Source organism: Mustela erminea, chromosome 4 (assembly GCF_009829155.1).
Source record: "Mustela erminea isolate mMusErm1 chromosome 4, mMusErm1.Pri, whole genome shotgun sequence".
In the NCBI taxonomy this organism is placed as follows: Eukaryota; Metazoa; Chordata; class Mammalia; order Carnivora; family Mustelidae; genus Mustela; species Mustela erminea.
Window position 1 is genome coordinate 120344923 of NC_045617.1, and position 18664 is coordinate 120363586.

Genomic DNA, 18664 nt, shown 5'->3' on the forward strand with positions numbered 1-18664 from the left:
TTGTCTTTCTCTGACTGACTGACCTCACTGACACTCTAGCTCCATCCATGTTGTTATAAAATGATAAGATTTTATTCTTTCTTATGGTTGAGTAATATTTCATTATATATATATGTGTGTATGTATATTTATACATTCATATATACAAAAATGTATACATGTATGTATGTATATATGTATGTGTATATATGTATACATTTTTGTATATACAAATATATACAAATATGTATAACATTTTGTATACATATATATGTATATGTATATATGTATACATATATGCATACATTTTTACATATATACATACATATATGTATGTATATATATGTATACGTTTTTTTTGGTATATATATATATATATATATATATATATATATATATATACACACACACACACCCCCCACGATTTCTTTACCCATTCAACAGTCAGTGAACATATGGGCTCTTTCCATAATTAAGCTATTGTAAATAATGCTGCTATAAACATCGGTATGCATGTGTCCCTTCAAACCAATATATTTTTTTAACTTTAGTTAAATGCTTAGTAGCAAAATTGCTGGATCATAGGGTAGTTCTATTTTTAACTTTTTGAGGAAACTCCAGACTGTTTTCCAGAGTGAATGCACCAGTTTCCACATTTGAAGCCTTATGAACAATTCTGCTAGGAACATTCACATACACATCTTTGGTCAAAAATATGTTTTATTTTTTCTTGGTTATAAATTAGGAGTGGGAATTCTAAATAATATGATAAATTTATGTTTAACATGAAATGAAATTGTCAAACTGTTAACCAAAGTGTCTGAACCATTTTACATTTTAGACAACAATACATTACCACATTTATTATTATCTGTAATTCTCATTATGGTCTTCTTAGTGGATGTGAAGTGTATCTTTTTGTGGTATTGGTTTGACTTTCTCTAATGTAAAATGATGTTGAATATTATTTGATGTGGTTTATAGCCTTTGTATTCCTTCCTTGATGAAATATCTATTTATTATTTTGCCATTTTAAATTTAATTTTTATTTTGTAAATAGAATTTATTTATTTATTTGAAAGAGAGAGCAAATGAGAGAGAGTGAGCAAGTGTGCATGAACAGGGAAGGGAAGGGCAGAGTAGAGGAAGAAACACATTCTCCACTGAGAGAATGTGCCCCTGACAAGGGGCTCCATCTTAGGACCCTGGGATCATGACATAAGCAGAGGCTTAAATAATTATGCCACCCAGGCACCCTATTTTGCCATTTTTCAATTGGAATGTTTGTCATTCCATTTTTGACTTTTAAGAAATCTTTTTTATTTGGATACAAATATTTTATCAGATAAATTGTTTGAACATAACTTTTTTCTAGTCTTTGTACTGTCCTTTCATTTTCTTTTCAAAAATTATTTTGATTAACATATAATGTATTATTTGCCCCAAGGTACAGGTCTGTGAATCATCAGCTTACACATTTCACAGCACTCATCATACTACATACCTTCCCCAATGTCCATAACCCAACCACACTCTCCCTACCTCCCCAACCCCCAGCAACCCTCAGTTTGTTTGTGAGAGTAAGAGTCTCTTATGGTTTGTCTTCCTCCCAATCCCATCTTGTTTCAATTTTTTCCTTCCCTACCCCCAAGCCTCCACTCTGCCTCTCAAGTTCCTCATATCAGAGAGTTCATATGATAATTGTCTTTCTCTGATTGACTTATTTCATTCAGAATAATACCCTCTGGTTCCATCCACATCATTGCAAATGGCAAGGTTTCATTTTTTTTTTAATGGCTGCAGAGTATTCCTGTGTGTGTGTGTGTGTGTGTGTGTGTGTGTGTGTGTGTGTACACACCACTTCTATATCCATTAGATGGACATCTCGGTTCTTTCCATAGTTTGGCTATTGTGGACATTGGTGTTATAAATATTTGGGTGCATATGCCCCTCTGGATCACTACATATGTATTTTTAGGGTAAATAACCAGTAGTGTGATTGCTGAGTCTTAGGGTAGCTCTATTTTCAACTTTTTGAGGAATCTTCATGTTGTGGAGTGGCTGCACCACTTGCATTCCCACCAACAGTGTAGGAGGGTTACCCTTTCTCTGCATCCTCAATAACATGTCATTTCAAGACTTGTTAATTTTAGCCATTCTGACTGGTGTGTGGTGATATCTCATTGTGGTTTTGATTTGTATTTCCCTGATGCTGAGTGATGTGGAGCACTTTTTCATGTGTCTGTTCGCCATCTGGATGTCTTCTTTGCAGAAATGTCTGTTCATGTCTTCTGCCCATTTCTTGATTGGATTATTTGTTCTTTCAGTGTTGAGTTTGATAAATCTATATAGATTTTGGATACTATCCCTTTATCCATTATGTCATTTTCAAATATCTTCTCCCATTCTTTCAGTTGTCTTTTGGTTTGGTGGACTGTTTACTGTGCAAAAGTTTTTGATCTTAATGAAGTCCCAATATTTAATTTTTGCCCTTGCTTCCTTGCTTCTTGTGATGTTTCTAGGAAGAAGTTGCTGTGGCTGAGGTTGAAGAGGTTGCTGACTATGTTCTCCTCATGGATTTTGATGGATTCCTATCTCACATTGACGTCTTTCATCCATTTGAAATCTATTTTTGTGTGTGGAGTAAGGAAATCGTCCAGTTTCATTCTTCTGCATGTGGCTGTCCAATTTTCTCAACACTATTTGTTGAAGATACTGTCTTTTTTCCATTGGACATTCTTTCCTGCTTTGTCGAAGATTAGTTGGCCATAGAGTTGGGGGTCCATTTCAGGGCTCTCTATTCTGTTCCACTGATCTATGTGTCTTTTTTTTTGTGCTAGTACCATATTGTCCTGCTGATGACAGCTTTTTAATAAAGCTTGGAGTCTGGAATTGTGATGCCACTAACTTTGGCTTTCTTTTTCAACATTCCTCTAGCTATTTAGGGTCTTTTCTGGTTCCATACAAATTTTAGGATTATTTGTTCCATTTCTTTGGGAAAAAGGGATGGTATTTTCATAGGGATTGCATTAAATGTGTACCTTGCTCTCAGTAGTGTAGACATTTTTACAATATTTGTTCTTCCAATCCAAGAGTGTGGAAAGTTTTTCCATCTTTTGTGTCTTTCTCAATTTCTTTCACAAGTACTTTATAATTTTCTGAGTACAGATCTGTTTCCTCTTTGGTTAGGTTTATTCCTAGGTAACTTATGGTTTGGATGCAATTATAGATGGGATTGGCTCCATAATTTTTCTTTCTTCTGTCTTGCCGTTGGTGTATAGAAATGCAACTGATTTCTGTGCATTGATTTTATACCCTGACACTTTACCGAATTTCTGTATGAGTTCTAGCAATTTTGGAGTGGAGGTTTTTGGGATATCCACATAAAGTATCATATCATATGCAAAGAGTGAGAGTTTGACTTCTTTGCTAATTGGGATGGCTTTTATTTCCTTTTGTTGTCTGATTGCCAAGGCTCAGACTTTTAGTACTATGTTGAATAGCACTGGTGATAGTGGACATCCCTGCCGTGTTCCTGACCTTAGGGGAAAAGCTATGTTTTTCTCCATTGAGAATGATATTTGCTGTGGGTTTTTCATAGATGGCTTTGATGATATTGAGGTATGTACCTTCTATCCCTACACTTCGAAGAGGTTTTTTGTTTTGTTTTGTTTTTAAAAGACTTTATTTATTTGATAGAGAGACACAGAGGGATAGGGAACACAAGCAGGGTGAGTAAAAGAGGGAGAAGCAGGCTTCCTGCCAAGCAGGGAGCACAATGTGGGGCTTGATACCAGGACCCTGAGATCATGAACTGAGCTGAAGGCAAACACTTAACAACTGAGCCCCCAGGCCCCCCTGAAGACTTTTGATCATGAAAGGATACTGTACTTTATCAAATGTTTTTTCACCATCTACTAAGAATACATATGTTTCTTGTTCTTTCTTTTATTAATGTATTGTATCACATTGATTTGTGGATGTTGAAACAACCTTGCAGCCCAGAAATAAATCCCACTTGGTTGTAGTGAATAATCCTTTTAATGTACTGTTGGATCCTATTGGCTAGTATTTTGGTGAGAATTTTTGCATCTGTGTTCATCAAGGATATTGGTCTGCAATTCTCTTTTTTGATGGGGGTCTTTGGTTTTGGGACCAAGGTAATTCTAGCTTCAGAAAAGGAGTTTAGATGTTTTCCTTCCATTTCTATTTTTTGTAACAGTTTCAGGAGAATAGGTATTACTTCTTCTTTAAATGTTTGCTTCTTCTGGGCAGTTGTCTGGCCCTGGGCTCTTATTAATTGGGAGATTTTTGATGACTGCCTCAATCTCCATACTGTTTATGGGACTGTTCAGGTTTTCTATTTCTTCCTGGTTCAGTTTTGGTATTTTATATCACTCTAAGAATATGTCCCTTTCTTCCACATTGTCAAATATGTGACGTATAGTTGCTCATAATATGTTCTTATAATTGTTTGTATTTCTTTGGTGTTGGTCATGATCTATCCTTTTCCACTCATTATTTTATTTTTTTGGTCCTTTCTCTCTCTCTCTCTCTCATTTTTTTTTTGATAAGTCTGGCCAGGGTTTTATCAATCTTATTAATTCTTTCAAAGTACCTGCTGCTCCTGGTTTCATTGATTTGTTCTACTGTTCTTTGGATTTCTATTTCATTGATTTATGCTCTGATCTTTATGATTTCTCTTCTCCTGCTGGGTTTAGGCTTTTTTTGCTGCTCTTTCTCCAGCTCCTTTAGGTGTAGGGTTAGGTTGTGTACTTGAGACCATACTTGTTTCTTGAGAAAGGCTTCTATTGGTATATACTTTCCTCTCAGGACAACCTTTGCTGTGTCCCAAAGATTTTGAACAGTTGTGTTTTCATTATCATTTGTTTCCATGATTTTTTCAATTCTTTTTTAATTTCATGGTTGACCCATTCATTCTTTAGTAGGATGCTCGTTAGCCTCCATGTATTTGAGTTCTTTCCAACTTTCCTCTTGCAAATTGAGTTCTAGCTTCAGAGCACTGTGGTCTGAAAATATGCAGGGAATGTTTCCAATCTTTTGGTACCGGTTGATACCTGATTTGTGAACCAATGTGATCAATTCTGGAGAATGTTCCATGTGCACTAGAGAAGAATGTGTATTCTGTTGTTTTGGGATAGAATGATCTGAATACATCTGTGATGTCCATCTGGTCCACTGTATCATTTAAAGCCTTTATTTCCTTGTTGATCTTTTGCTTGTATGATCTGTCCATTTCAGTGAGGGGGGTGTTAAAGTCCCCTACTATTATTGTATTAGTGTTGATGTGTTTCTTTGATTTTGTTATTAATTGGTTTATATAAATGGCTGCTCCCTTGTTAGGGGCAGAGATATTTAAAATTGCTAGCTCTTCTTGTTGAACAGACCCTTTGAGTATGATATAGTGTCCTTTCTCATCTTTTATTTGTCTTATATAAGGATTGCTGCTCCAGCTTTCTTTTGATATCCTTTAGCATGGTAAGTTGTTTTCTACCCCTTCACTGTAAATCTGGAGGTGACTTTGGGTCTAAATTGAGTTTCTTATAGACAGAATAGCAATGGGTCTTGTTTTTTGTGTCATACATTCCGATACCCTATGTCTTTTGATTGGGGCATTTAGCCCATTTACATTCAGGGTAACTACTGAAAGATATTAATTTAATGTCACTGTATTGCCTGTAAGGTGACTGTTACTGCATATTTTCTCTGTTCCTTTCACTTCTATTACTTTTAGACTCTCTCTTGGCTTAGAGGAACTCTTTCAATATTCCCTGTGGGGCTAATTTGGTGTTCTCAAATTCTTTTAGTTTTTGTTTGCCCTGGAAGCTTTTTATCTCTACTTCTATTTTCAATGATAGCCTAGCTGTATATAATATTCTGTCTGCATATTTTTCTCATTTAGTGCTCTGAATATATCATGCCAGTTCTTTCTGGCCTGCAAGGTCTCTGTGGATAAGTCTGCTGCCAGTCTAATATTTCTACCAGTGTATGTTACAGAGTTCCCGAGCTGCTTTCAGGATTTTCTCTTTGTCACTAAGAATTGTAAGTTTTACTATTAAGATGATGGGGTTTACCTATTTTTATTGATTTTGAGGGGGTGTTCTCTGTGCCTCCTGGGTTTTGATGCTTCTTCCCTTTGCCATATTAGGAAAATTTTCTACAATAATTTGCTCCAATACACCTTCTGCCCCCCTCTCTCTTTTTTCTTCTGAGATCTCAATTATTCTAATATTGTTTTCCCTTATGATGTCACTTATCTCTCAAATTCTCCCCTCATTGTCCAATAATTGTCTCTTTTTTTTTGTTCAGCTTCTTTATTCTCCATCATTTGGTCTTCAATATCACTAATTCTCTCTTCTGCCTCATTTATCTTAGCAGTAAGAACCTCCATTATTTATTGGACCTCATTAATAGTTTTTATTTTAATTTCAACTTAGTTAGATTGTAGTTCTTTTATTTCTTCAGAAAGTGATTTAATTTCTTCAGAAATTTCTTCAGAAAGGGATTCTCTAATATGTTCCATTCCTTTTTTGAGCCCAGCTTGCACCTTGATAATCATCTTTCTGAACTCTAGTTCTGACATATTATCGATGTCCATATTAATTAGGTCCCTAGCCATCCATATTGCCTCTTATTCTTTTCTTTTTGGGGGGGGGCTGGTGAGTTTTTCCACTTTGTCATTTAATACAGATAAGATTTATGAACAAGAGAATAAAATACTAAAAGGGTGGCAAAGATCCCGGAAAAATATACACTGACCAAATTAGAAGAGTCCCAAAACTCAGGGGAGAAAAAAGGGAGGAAAATAAAAATTAAAAAATAAGAAATAAAAATATATATTAGACTGGTGAATAGAGCACAGCATCTACTTGATTTGGGGTGTATTCTGGCTCTTAGAAGAAACTACCTCCCAAAATTTTAAAGAAAGAAAACCATATGTGTGTATACACACACACACACACACACACACACACAAATAAGGGTAAACATGATGAAGGGATGAAATATGCCTGTAAAGTTGAAAAGTAAAAGATGATTCTAAAAAAGAAATTGATAAGATAAGTTAATTGGGAAAAAAAAAACGAGAGAGAGAATGTGATATGGCTGGAGACTAGAACAAAGCCATGTGCTAGATTTAGGGTATATTTTGATCTATTAGAAGAAATTGTATCCCAACATTTTAAAGAAAAAAAATAAAACTATATGTATACAAAAAATAAGGTTAAATAGAGTGAAGGGATAAAATATGACCATAACAATGAAAATTTAAAAAATTTTTTAAAAAGGTATTGTTAAGATAAAATAATTTAAAAACATTAGAAGAGGAAAGAGGAAAAGTTAAAAAAAATAGGATTAGAAAAAAATAAAATTAAAAACATTTAACTTTGCAAGACTAAAGACACTGGGGAAAAAAGCCATGAATTCTATGTGTTGCTTTCCCCTAGCTCTGGTTCTGCAGCTCTCCTTGATCAGTGAATTTGGTCTTGCCTGGATGATATTGCTGATCTTCTGGAGGGGGCGGGGGCTGTTGCAGTGATTCTCAAATGTCTTTGTCTGAGGCCAGTTTGCACCTCCCAGGGGCAAGGCTAAGTAATCTACTCGGGTTCATTCTTGGTAGCTTTTGTTCCCTGAACACTTTCTGTAGAGCTTTGGAGGATGGGAATGAAAATTGCAGCCTCCCAGTCTCTGGCCTGTCAGAGCAGAGAGCTCAGGGCCCCACTCCTCAGTGCACCCTCAGAGAAAAGTGATCAATCCCTCCCATCTCCTTGGTCCCTGGCTGCATTCCATGCTCACATGTACTGTGACCAAGTGTTTCTATCTCTGGTGCACAGCCCCGTTTGGTGTCTCCAAACCCAGCAGATAACTGCCTCTTGCTCCTGTACCAGTCCTCCCGGAGGAGGAAGGATGGAGTCTCTTCAGATCTGTCACTTGTGGGGGTCCCTGCTTGAAAAAAAGTGGCCTGACGATGCCTTGGATCACAGTTTAAGGTAACCCAAACTGAGAGCTCACTCCTTTGCTCTATCTCTGTATCCAGCTTTCCCTCTATGATACGTGGCAGCTTGCCACACTCAGACAGCCCCAGTCTTTCTGTGATCCTATGGGTCCTAAGACCACACTATCCCCTTGAGGGCTCAACTACTGCTTAGCCTCTGGAACAATATCCCTCAATGGAACAGACTTCTAAAAGTTCTGATTTTATTGCTCCACTTCTCCACTCTGCTTTCCCAGAACTAGTCCCTCCCCCTGCATTCTATCTTCTTGTCACTTCGGATTCACTTCTCCACACATCCTACCTTCCAGAAAGTGGTCAATTTTCTGTTCCTAGAATTGCTGCTCTTCTCCTCTATCTCCTATTGAATTTGTAGGTGTTCAGACTCATTTGATAACAATCTAGCTGAATTCCTCGGCCCTAATGGTTTTTCAGTCTGCTACTCCTCCACCATCTTGCTTCCCTCCCAAAGATTAATTAATTTTAAAGAAGAATTTGGTGGTTATGTGCTCACTAGAAGAATATATCACCCTTTCATTTTCCTATTGGTGTATTTTGAAATGCTTAAGATTTTATTTCGATAAGATCCAACATATCAGTTTATTTTTTCTCAAGCTTTTGGCTTCACATTTCAGAAGACCTTGCATAATTTGAGGTTTCAGATATTTTTTCTCCATTTTTTCCTACTGGAAGTCTTATGGTTTTAGCTCTTGCCTGTAGGTCTATGAAACTTTTTGAGTACATATTTTGTATAGTGTGAGGGAAACATCCCAATACATCTTTTTGCATGTGGATATCTGATGTGCCAACACCAACTCTTGAAAAGACTATACCTTTCCCCATTGAATTGCCTTGGTTCTTTTGAAAATATCAATTGATCATGAGTTTATTAATGGATTTAAACTTTTGGTCTACTGATCTATTTGTCTGTCGTCATGCCATTCTCTTCATTACTATCGTTTTATAGTATGTTTTGAAATTTGAAGATGTTTCCTTTTTCAATTGTTAAGTTCTCTGTTATTTTTAGTTTGAACTGAAGAAGAAACACTGATGAATGTTGGACTTTCATACTTTAGATGTGCTTCCTTTTTTGATTGTTTGGTTCTCTGCTATTTTTAGTCCAAACTGAAGATAAAATTTGAAGATGTTAAGTCTTCTCATTTTGATCTTTATAAAAATGTATCTTGGCTATTTTGATTCCTTTGCATTTCCATATGAATTCTAGAGTCTACTTGAAAATTTTTCAAAAAGATAAAAAAAACAAAATCCTGGGACAATTCTGTTAGGAATTGTGTTGAATCTGTAGGTAACCTTGGGTTGAATTGCCATTTTAAAGACATTTTTTTATGTATTTATTTGTCAGAGACAGCGAGACAGAGAGCATGAAAAAGGAGGGGGAGCTGCAGGCAGAAGCAGACTCCCAACAGATCAGGGAGCCCTATGCGAAACTTAATCCCAGGACCCTGGGATCATGACCTGCCCCAAGGCAGATGCTTAACCTTCAATTGCCATTTTAATATTAGACTTTCTACTCATGAGTATAGAATGTTTCTTTTTTTACTTATATCATCTGTGTTGTCTCAGCAATGTTTTGTAGTTTTAGTGTACAAATCTTTCACCTTTTCATTAAATTTCTTCTTATTTGACATTTTTTGAAATTGTGAATGAATAGTTTAATTTCACTTTAGACACGATTGGATTTTGTGTGTCGATTTTTTTTTTTAAATCCTGTAACCTTACTGAATTCATTGGTCAAGTTCTAGTAGACTTTTATGGACACAAATCTGGATTTTTTTAAAACTAACTGCATAGAATATCCATTACAGTGTTGAATAGAAATAGCAAAAGCAGATATCCTTGCCTTGATTCCTACCATGAAGTGAAAAAAACACATTATTTTATTATTAAGTATTTCATCTGTTGTATATTTTCATAGATACACTTTATTAGGTTGAAAAATGCCCATCTGTTTCTAGTTTATTGATCTTTTTTATCATGATGGTATTAGATTTTATCAAATGCTTTTTCTGTACCTTTTGAGATGATTATGTCATTTTGTTGATTATTTTATTAGTATACCTTGTTACATTAATTGATGTTCACACATTAAACTGATCTTACATCCTGGGCACAAAACCCACTTGATGGTGATCTATAATCTTTTTTGTATGTCTTGTTACATTCTATTTGTTAATTTTTATTGATAGGTTTTGCATTTGTATTCATAAAAGATATCTAGGATATTTTTTCTGGCTTTGAAATCAGTGTGATACTATCCTCCTAGAATAAGTTTAGAAATCTCTCTCTCCCCTTTATTTTCTAGAGGATTTTGTTGAATATTGCTATTACTTATTTTTTAAAATATTGGTAAAGTACACCAGTAAAGTCAACTGGAACTGGGAATTTCTTTGTGGAAAGTTTATAATTAATAATATATATATAATATTATATATAATATAATAATTATACATATAATATATTTATAATAATATAAATAATAATAATATAGTTGTATCACTAATAAATAACTAAGATACTAACAAATTAGTAAATTTTAGTTAGTAAATAAGTAAATTAACAAATTAACAAATTAGTAAATATTAATAAATTAGTAAGTTTTATTACTTAATACTTAATAATTAATTAATTAATATTACTATTTATTGGTAATAAATTAATAAATAAGATATTAAATCTTACTTGTTAGAGCTCTATCTAGATTTTTTATTTCTTAAGTCATTGTCAGTAATTTGTATTTTAAAGAATTACTGCATTTCATCTAAGTCTAATTTAGTGGCATAGGGATTTTCATAGAAATCCCATTTTAGCCTTCTAATTTCTGAGAGTTTAATAGTGATGTCCTGTCTTGCAAAACCCCCTCATGTGTATGTGTGAGTTGATTATTGTGGCTTTAAATTTTTTTTCTCTTATTCTTTTTTTTAAGTTTTTAATTTTTTTTAATTCCAGTTAGTTCACACACAGTGTAATATTAGTTACAGCTGTATAGTTTCATGATTCAGAACTTCCACACAACACCTGGTTCTCAATATAACAAGTGCCTGTGCTTCTTATTATTGAACTTTGCTGACTTTTCTAAGAAGGAACATTTATTTAACTGACTGACACAAATATTGAATTTAAGGTTTTCTTCATTGATTGATCTTTTTATAAAGATTTTATTTATTTATTAGAGAGAGAGAGCATGAAGGGGGGGAGGCACAGAAGGAGAAGGGAGAAGCAGACTCCCCACTGAGCAGAGAGTCCACAACATGGCTCCATCCCAGGACCCTGAGAAAATGACATGAGCCAAAGGCAGATGCTTAACCGATAGAACCACCCAGATGCCCCTTCTTCATTGATTTCTAATTTCATTACTTGTGTTTGCTTCAAGCTTGGTTTATTACTTACTTTTTGGTCTCTTTAAGGAGAAGCTTAGTTTATTGGTTTAATTAGTAATTGGATTAATTCTCCTTTTCTATAGAAGACATTTAAAACTCTACATTTCTCTTTAGGCTCTGCTTTTAGTTGCAGCCAGTAGATTTCGGTATGTAATATTTTCATTTTCATTCAACTCAAAATAGCTTCTAAATTTTTCTTTGATTTCCTTTTTGTTCCACTGATTATTTATAAATATATTGTTTAATACCAAATTTTTCTTTATTTCTAAAATTTGTTCCTGTTTTCATTTTCAACTTGATTCCACTGTAATGAGATAAGATCCTTTTGTGGACATTTTTTATTAATCATTTTAGGTTTCCTGAGTGTATCTCAATTTGCTGTGTGCCCTTGTGCATTTCTAGAATTCAATATTTCCAATTTGAGAACTTTTCCAGTCTTATTGTTGCTTTGGGAGAGAGAATTTATCAAGCCATTTATTAAGTCATTACAGAAGTCCTTTGCTTCATGTTCCTTTTTTTTTTTTTAAGATTTTATTTATTTATTTGACGGAGATCACAAGTAGGCAGAGAGGCAGGCAGAGAGAGAGAGAGGAGGAAGCAGACTTCCTGCTGAGCAGAGAGCCCAATGCGGGGCTCAATCCCAGGACCCCGGGATCATGACCTGAGCAGAAGGCAGAGGCTTTAACCCACTGAGCCGCCCAGACTCCCTGCTTCATGTTATGTTTGACAACTTTTTAATCGGAATTTCGTAGACCTCTCTTGTATTTCCTCCCAGTTAGCTTCATGTAGTGATAATTATATCCAAAATAACTATAGACATATTTGCCAATCTGATTTACTTTCTTATACATCTCCTTTTATGGTTGGTTTCTTGAAGCCACCTGAAGCAACTATGAAAAATTCATCATTTTAACTTGTTCTTTTCCTTAAGTCACTCTGTTCAATAAAGAAATTGTGCTCTTCCTTTGTGCTAAAAAAACACTATTTAACATCATCTCTTCTCTGGAGTGGTCTAGAAAAGTGATTGCCATACTTGTTCTGTAAAGATCCATATTATAAATAGTTTAAGGTTTGTGGGCTGGATGGTCTTCTCACAATTACTCAGTGGTGCCTTGTACACTAAGGAGCCATAGTCAATACATAATGAATTAGTGTGGCTATTTTCCAATAAAACTGTTTACAAAGACGGTGGGCTGATACTTGGTTTAGAAAAGGTCACCTTTTTAAACTCTAATACTTGCCCATTTATTGGAGTTTTTCTATTTATTTTGATTTATGCCAGAAAAAAAGTAAATAATTATTTTGAGAATGAATAAGGTTTTCACTAGGATGTCAATAACAGATTCAATGAGCGCTCTCTTTTCAAATACATTCCTTCATATCTGCAGTGTTTAGGAACACATGATATGCTTTCCAAATGATCATAGGAAACAGTTTTAGCAAATGTTTTCTCTGCTTATTATGGATGTTTTGTGGTCAGCTTTATCTGTTTTGTCATTTCTATTGCCTAAGCACTAAACCAGACCACACATTTTCTTGTTTAATAGTAGCATTTTCATCTTTAGGCTGTACTTTCTGCATTGAGTAGTATAATTAACTTTTGTTTTTGTAAAAATACCTATATTGCCATGGTTAAGAAAATGGCTTGGTATTCCTCACTTCTGCAAATGATAATATGAGAATATCTGGTTCTATGGCTCTCCTGGGCAACTCCCTTCAAAATAGTACCTCTGAGAACCAGGAATCTTCTGATCTCCTGTATTCTCCATTTTTAGAGTCTTTGCTCTTAGCCTTGTACTTAGGGAAGGATTGGGAAAATGTTACAATGGGAATGAGAATGAAAAAAATATCATATAAACTATTTATTGTCAAAAGTATAAATGGGGGCGCCTGGGTGGCTCAGTGGGTTAAGCCGCTGCCTTCGGCTCAGGTCATGATCTCAGGGTCCTGGGATCGAGTCCCGCATCAGGCTCTCTGCTCAGCAGGGAGCCTGCTTCCTGCTCTCTCTCTGCCTGCCTCTCTGCCTACTTGTGTTCTCTGTCAAATAAATAAATAAAATCTTAAAAAAAAAAGTATAAATGGTATGATTCCTGCTGTGCACATTTTATTGACCATAACTCAGTCACATAAACTCACCTAAATGCAATGAGATAGGGAATGGAAACATGTAAATTCACTGCCTATTTAAAAAGTGGATAATTATTTTGGGACATCTCAATCAATGTCAAAGAAAATAAAAGTTAGAGGAATTAATTCTTATGGGAATATTTAACAAGATAAGCAGTGAAAACTTTAGGTTAAGCAAAAGTTACTGAATAAATTTGGGAAATAAACAGAATAAGTGTTAGAGGGAAGAAATTACTTCTTGTGCCAATAAATTCAAATATTAGGGCTGATGATGCATATTTATGTTCTTTTCAGACTGGAGGAAAGAATTTTTCCAGGCTGGTGAGTCATTTCCTGGTCGTCTAAGAAGGCCTCTACTCCTTACACTCCAGCTCAGTCTCTAGAGAAGTTTCTGGAGGGCAGATGAAAAACTCCACTGAGAATATATACACCTCCCACAGCCCCAAGACATCTCAGGCTAACACAGCTATCTCTGTTTCCAGGATCACTCTAACCTTTTCAGAGAATATTATTCTGTCTTTCAGAGAATATTATTGTCTTTGCAGCAAATGTTATTCTAGATCCAACCACAGCCCATCCTGCACTCGTCTTGTCTGAAGAGAACAGATGTGTAAGCTGTGGAAAGAAGCCTCAAGATCTACCTAAGGACCCACAGAGATTTAATTCCCTTCCCTGTGTTCTGGGACACCCAGTCATCACCTCAGGGAGGTGCTACTGGGAAGTAGACATCAGAGATAGTGGAGCCTGGGACCTGGGAATATGCAGGAATAATGTAATGAGGCAGGGGAGGATTTGTATAAAACCTGAGGATGGTTTCTGGGCCATCAGGTTTTATAAAGATGAGTACTGGGCACTCACTTCTCCAGAAATGCAGCTTACTGTAAGAGAGCACCCTACCAGAATGTGTATTTTCTTAGAATATGAGGATGGACGTATCTCATTCTACAATATGACAGATAAATCCCACATTCACACCTTCTCTCAAGGTTCCTTTAATGGGTCTGTAAGGCCCTTTTTCAGGCTTTGGCTCAGTGATTCAAAACATTTGACCATCTGTCCAGTGCCTGAAGCATAACCCTTACTGTGATCCCTCCCCTATATTAGCAGCATCCTAAGACCTGCAGGTCAGTCTGGATTGAAGTACGAGGACATGGCATGAATTCTCCTATATCAGAAATAAATTATTTTTTCTTGTCCTTTTCTTTGCTTCTCCCTAACATTTTATCTCCTTCATCAATGACTCCTCAAAGGCATGGTGCAGCATGCTTATGCTATGTTTAATGAAAATGTATATACATATATAACATATGCACATTCATATAATATAACCATTTTATTACTATAAATGTACACAAGGAACTAGTGTGTGTGATTGCCCAAACAATGTTGAAACTTCTTTAATATCTGACAAAGGTAAGAATAAGGAGAATGACCTTTTATTTTATACTCCTTTGTATCTTTGGGTTTTGAACTATGTTTATAAAATGATATGCAGAAAAATAAAATTAGTTTCAAATGCATGAAAAATTGAAGTGTTGTAAGTTGTCTACTCAGTAAGACATTCACAGGGAAGCAAGTATTTCTTAGTTTATTTCCTCAATTTATCCTTTCCTTTTCATGAAATTCATTCTTACACTTTTTATTCTCTTCACTCTTGTGAAATATGGATATTCCTTTCTGTTCCTATCACCATTTATATTTTTAGAGACCATTTTCTTAATTTATATGTAATCAAATTAACTTTTTATAATACAAGCCTGTGAGTTTTAACATTTTTAGAAACTCATGTGGCCACTGCTACACTCAAGATAAAAGATAAGGACACAAGTTCCTTTGTCCCCATCCACACTTTCATGTTGTTCTCTTATAGTCAAACTTTTTGTAAATACCCTGCCAGCAAAAAAAAAAAAAAAAAAAAAAAAAAAAAAAATCAGATTTCTGTCCCTATGCTTTTGTACTTTTTAGATGTCACAAAAATAAAATCGTATAGTATGCTATGTTTGGAGATTGCTTTTCATTCAGAATGAGGCTGTTGATGTTCATCCATGTTAACGTAGGCATTAGTACTTCATTTCTAATATTTGCTGTGTAGTGTTCTATTGAATGAATATACCACAGTTTGTCTCTTCACTCACTGAATACCATTTTGTTGTTTCCACTTTGGGATTGTAATCAATAAAGCTGCTATAAACACATGTACTGTTTTTGTGTGGACATTATTTTTTTCACATTTTTATAATAAATACCTAAAAATGGAATTACTGGGTTATCTGGTAAAGAGTGGTTTCAACTTTGTAAGAAACTGTGAGACTCTTTCCAGAGAGTTTTACCACTGTGAGGTCCCACTAGAAACATATGAGAGCTCCAGCTGCTCCACATCCTTACCAGTGCCTGGTACTGTCAATTTGCCTTTTTGTTTTTGTTTCATTTTTCTTTTATTATTTGATATTATTTATAATAATTTTATAGTGATATTTCACTAAATTTTTGCTTGAGTTTCTCTAATGGGTAGTAAAGCATCTTTTCTTGTGCTTGTATACCATTTGTGCATCTTCTGCATGAAGTGTCTGTTTAAATCCATAGTCTATTTTCTAAACATTTCAATAGACTTTACCTGAAGAGAAGTTTTAGGTTTGCCAAAAAATTTTGCAGAAAGTACAAAAAGTTTATATAGGTATCCACTCTTCCCTAGTGGAATTTCACCTAGTAATGTGTTGAAGTAGTGCTTTTGTTACGATTGAGGAACCAATTTGATAGATTATTGTTAACTAAATTACATCATTTACATTAGACCCACTCTTTGTTGTACCTTCTATGGGGATTTTGACAAATAAGTAATATCATGGCATTACAGTAACATACAGAATAGTTTCGTGCCCCTAAATATGTTCTGTGCTCCACCCATGTATTCTCCTTCTCCTTCTTCTGACTTCTGGCAACCCCTGATTTTTTTACCCTTTCAATAGTTTTGCCTTTCCCAAATGTCAGATATTTGAAATTATACAGATAAGTAGCTTTTTTAGAATGGTTTCCTTCACTTAGAAAAATGCATTTAAGGTTTTACCATGTTTTTTTATTGCCTGATAGCACACTTTGTCTTATTGTTAAATAGTATTTCATCATAAGAATATACCATACTTGGTGTATGGTATCCTTCTGGTGAAGGACATTTGGGTCCTTCCAGTTTGGAGCAATTATGAATAAAGCTGATATAAATACTCAAGTGTAAATCATTTGTGGACATACGTTTTCAGCTCATTTGTGTAAATACGTAGGAGTATGATTGCTGTACCCTAGTGTATGACTATCAACAAGGAATTAGAGTTCCTGTTGTTTCATATCCTTGACAGTATTTAGTTTCAGATTTTCACTGTTCTAACAGGTGTGTCATGGTACCTCATGTTTAAATTACAAATTCTGTAATGACATATGATGTAGGACATCTTTTCACATGCTTAGATTCTAATCATTATGAGAGATGTAAGGTTTATCTATAGATATTATTTTTTTTTTTGCATGTGGATGTCCAGTTGTTCCAGCACCATTTGTTGAAAAGAATCTCCTTTCTTTATTGACTTTCCTTTGCTCTTTTGTGAAAGCTCAGTTGACTACGTATGTGTGGATATATATTTTTTTAATTTTTTATTTTTTATAAACATATATTTTTATCCCCAGGGGTACAGGTCCGTGAATCACCAGGTTTACACACTTCACAGCACTCACCAAAGCACATACCCTCCCCAATGTCCATAATCCCACCCCCTTCTCCCAAACCCCCTCCCCCTAGCAACCCTCAGTTTGTTTTGTGAGATTAAGAGTCACTTATGGTTTCTCTCCCTCCCAATCCAATCTTGTTTCATTGATTCTTCTCCTACCCACTTAAGCCCCCATGTTGCATCACCACTTCCTCATATCAGGGAGATCATATGATAGTTGTCTTTCTCTGCTTGACTTATTTCGCTAAGCATGATACGCTCTAGTTCCATCCATGTTGTCGCAAATGGCAAGATTTCATTTCTTTTGATGGCTGCATAGTATTCCATTGTGTATATATACCACATCTTCTTGATCCATTCATCTGTGGATGGACATCTAGGTTCTTTCCATAGTTTGGCTATTGTGGACATTGCTGCTATAAACATTCGGGTGCATGTGCCCCTTTGGATCACTACGTTTGTATCTTTAGGGTAAATACCCAGTAGTGCAATTGCTGGGTCATAGGGCAGTTCTATTTTCAACATTTTGAGGAACCTCCATGCTGTTTTCCAGAGTGGCTGCACCAGCTTGCATTCCCACCAACAGTGTAGGAGGGTTCCCCTTTCTCTGCATCCTCACCAGCATCTGTCATTTCCTGACTTGTTTATTTTAGCCATTCTGACTGGTGTGAGGTGATATCTCATTGTGGTTTTGATTTGTATTTCCCTGATGCCGAGTGATATGGAGCACTTTTTCATGTGTCTGTTGGCCATCTGGATGTCTTTTTTGCAGAAATGTCTGTTCATGTCCTCTGCCCATTTCTTGATTAGATTATTTGTTCTTTGGGTGTTGAGTTTGCTAAGTTCTTTATAGATTCTGGACACTAGTCCTTTATCTGATATGTCATTTGCAAATATCTTCTCCCATTCTGTCAGTTGTCTTTTGATTTTGTTAACTGTTTCCTTTGCTGTGCAAAAGCTTTTGATCTTGATGAAATCCCAATAGTTCATTTTTGCCCTTACTTCCCTTGCCTTTGGCATTGTTCCTAGGAAGATGTTGCTGCGGCTGAGGTCGAAGAGGTTGCTGCCTGTGTTCTCCTCAAGGATTTATTTTTGAAAGTAGTCCATTTGAGAAGTATGTTTGTTTTTCTTTATTCAGTTCTAAGAGTTCTTTATGTATTTTAGATACAAGTCCTTTATTGGATATGTAATTTGCAAATATTTTTACCAGCCACAAGCTTGTCTTTTCATTCTTTTAACAGTACATTTTGCAGATAAAAGTTTTTACTTTAAGTTCAACTTATCCTTTCTTTCTTTTATGGATCGTGATTTTTGTGCTGTTTCAAAAACTATTTGACTTTAAAAAAATCAAAGATTTTCTGCTGTATATATTTTTAAAGTTTTTTTTAAAAAGTTTAACTATTTATCAGAATCAGCTCCTTCTAAATCTCTAT

The 18664-nt window shown here is 35.1% G+C and overlaps 1 protein-coding gene across 2 annotated transcripts in view; it reads left to right on the plus strand.

Annotated features, from left to right (window-relative positions):
- The window catches only part of LOC116588961 (butyrophilin subfamily 1 member A1-like), a 51232-nt gene extending 35529 nt beyond the window's left edge, over positions 1 to 15703 (plus strand). Inside the window, exons 7-9 of one of the 2 annotated variants that reach the window (XM_032340734.1) lie at positions 11503 to 11534; positions 13810 to 13836; positions 14061 to 14098. In XM_032340734.1, the coding sequence (XP_032196625.1) occupies positions 11503 to 11528 (26 nt within the window). In that variant the 3' untranslated portion in view covers positions 11529 to 11534; positions 13810 to 13836; positions 14061 to 14098. Of the gene's footprint in view, positions 1 to 11502; positions 11535 to 13809; positions 13837 to 14060 lie in introns of both variants that reach the window. The other variant, XM_032340733.1, reaches the window with a different exon arrangement.
- The last annotated feature ends 2961 nt before the right edge of the window (positions 15704 to 18664 follow it).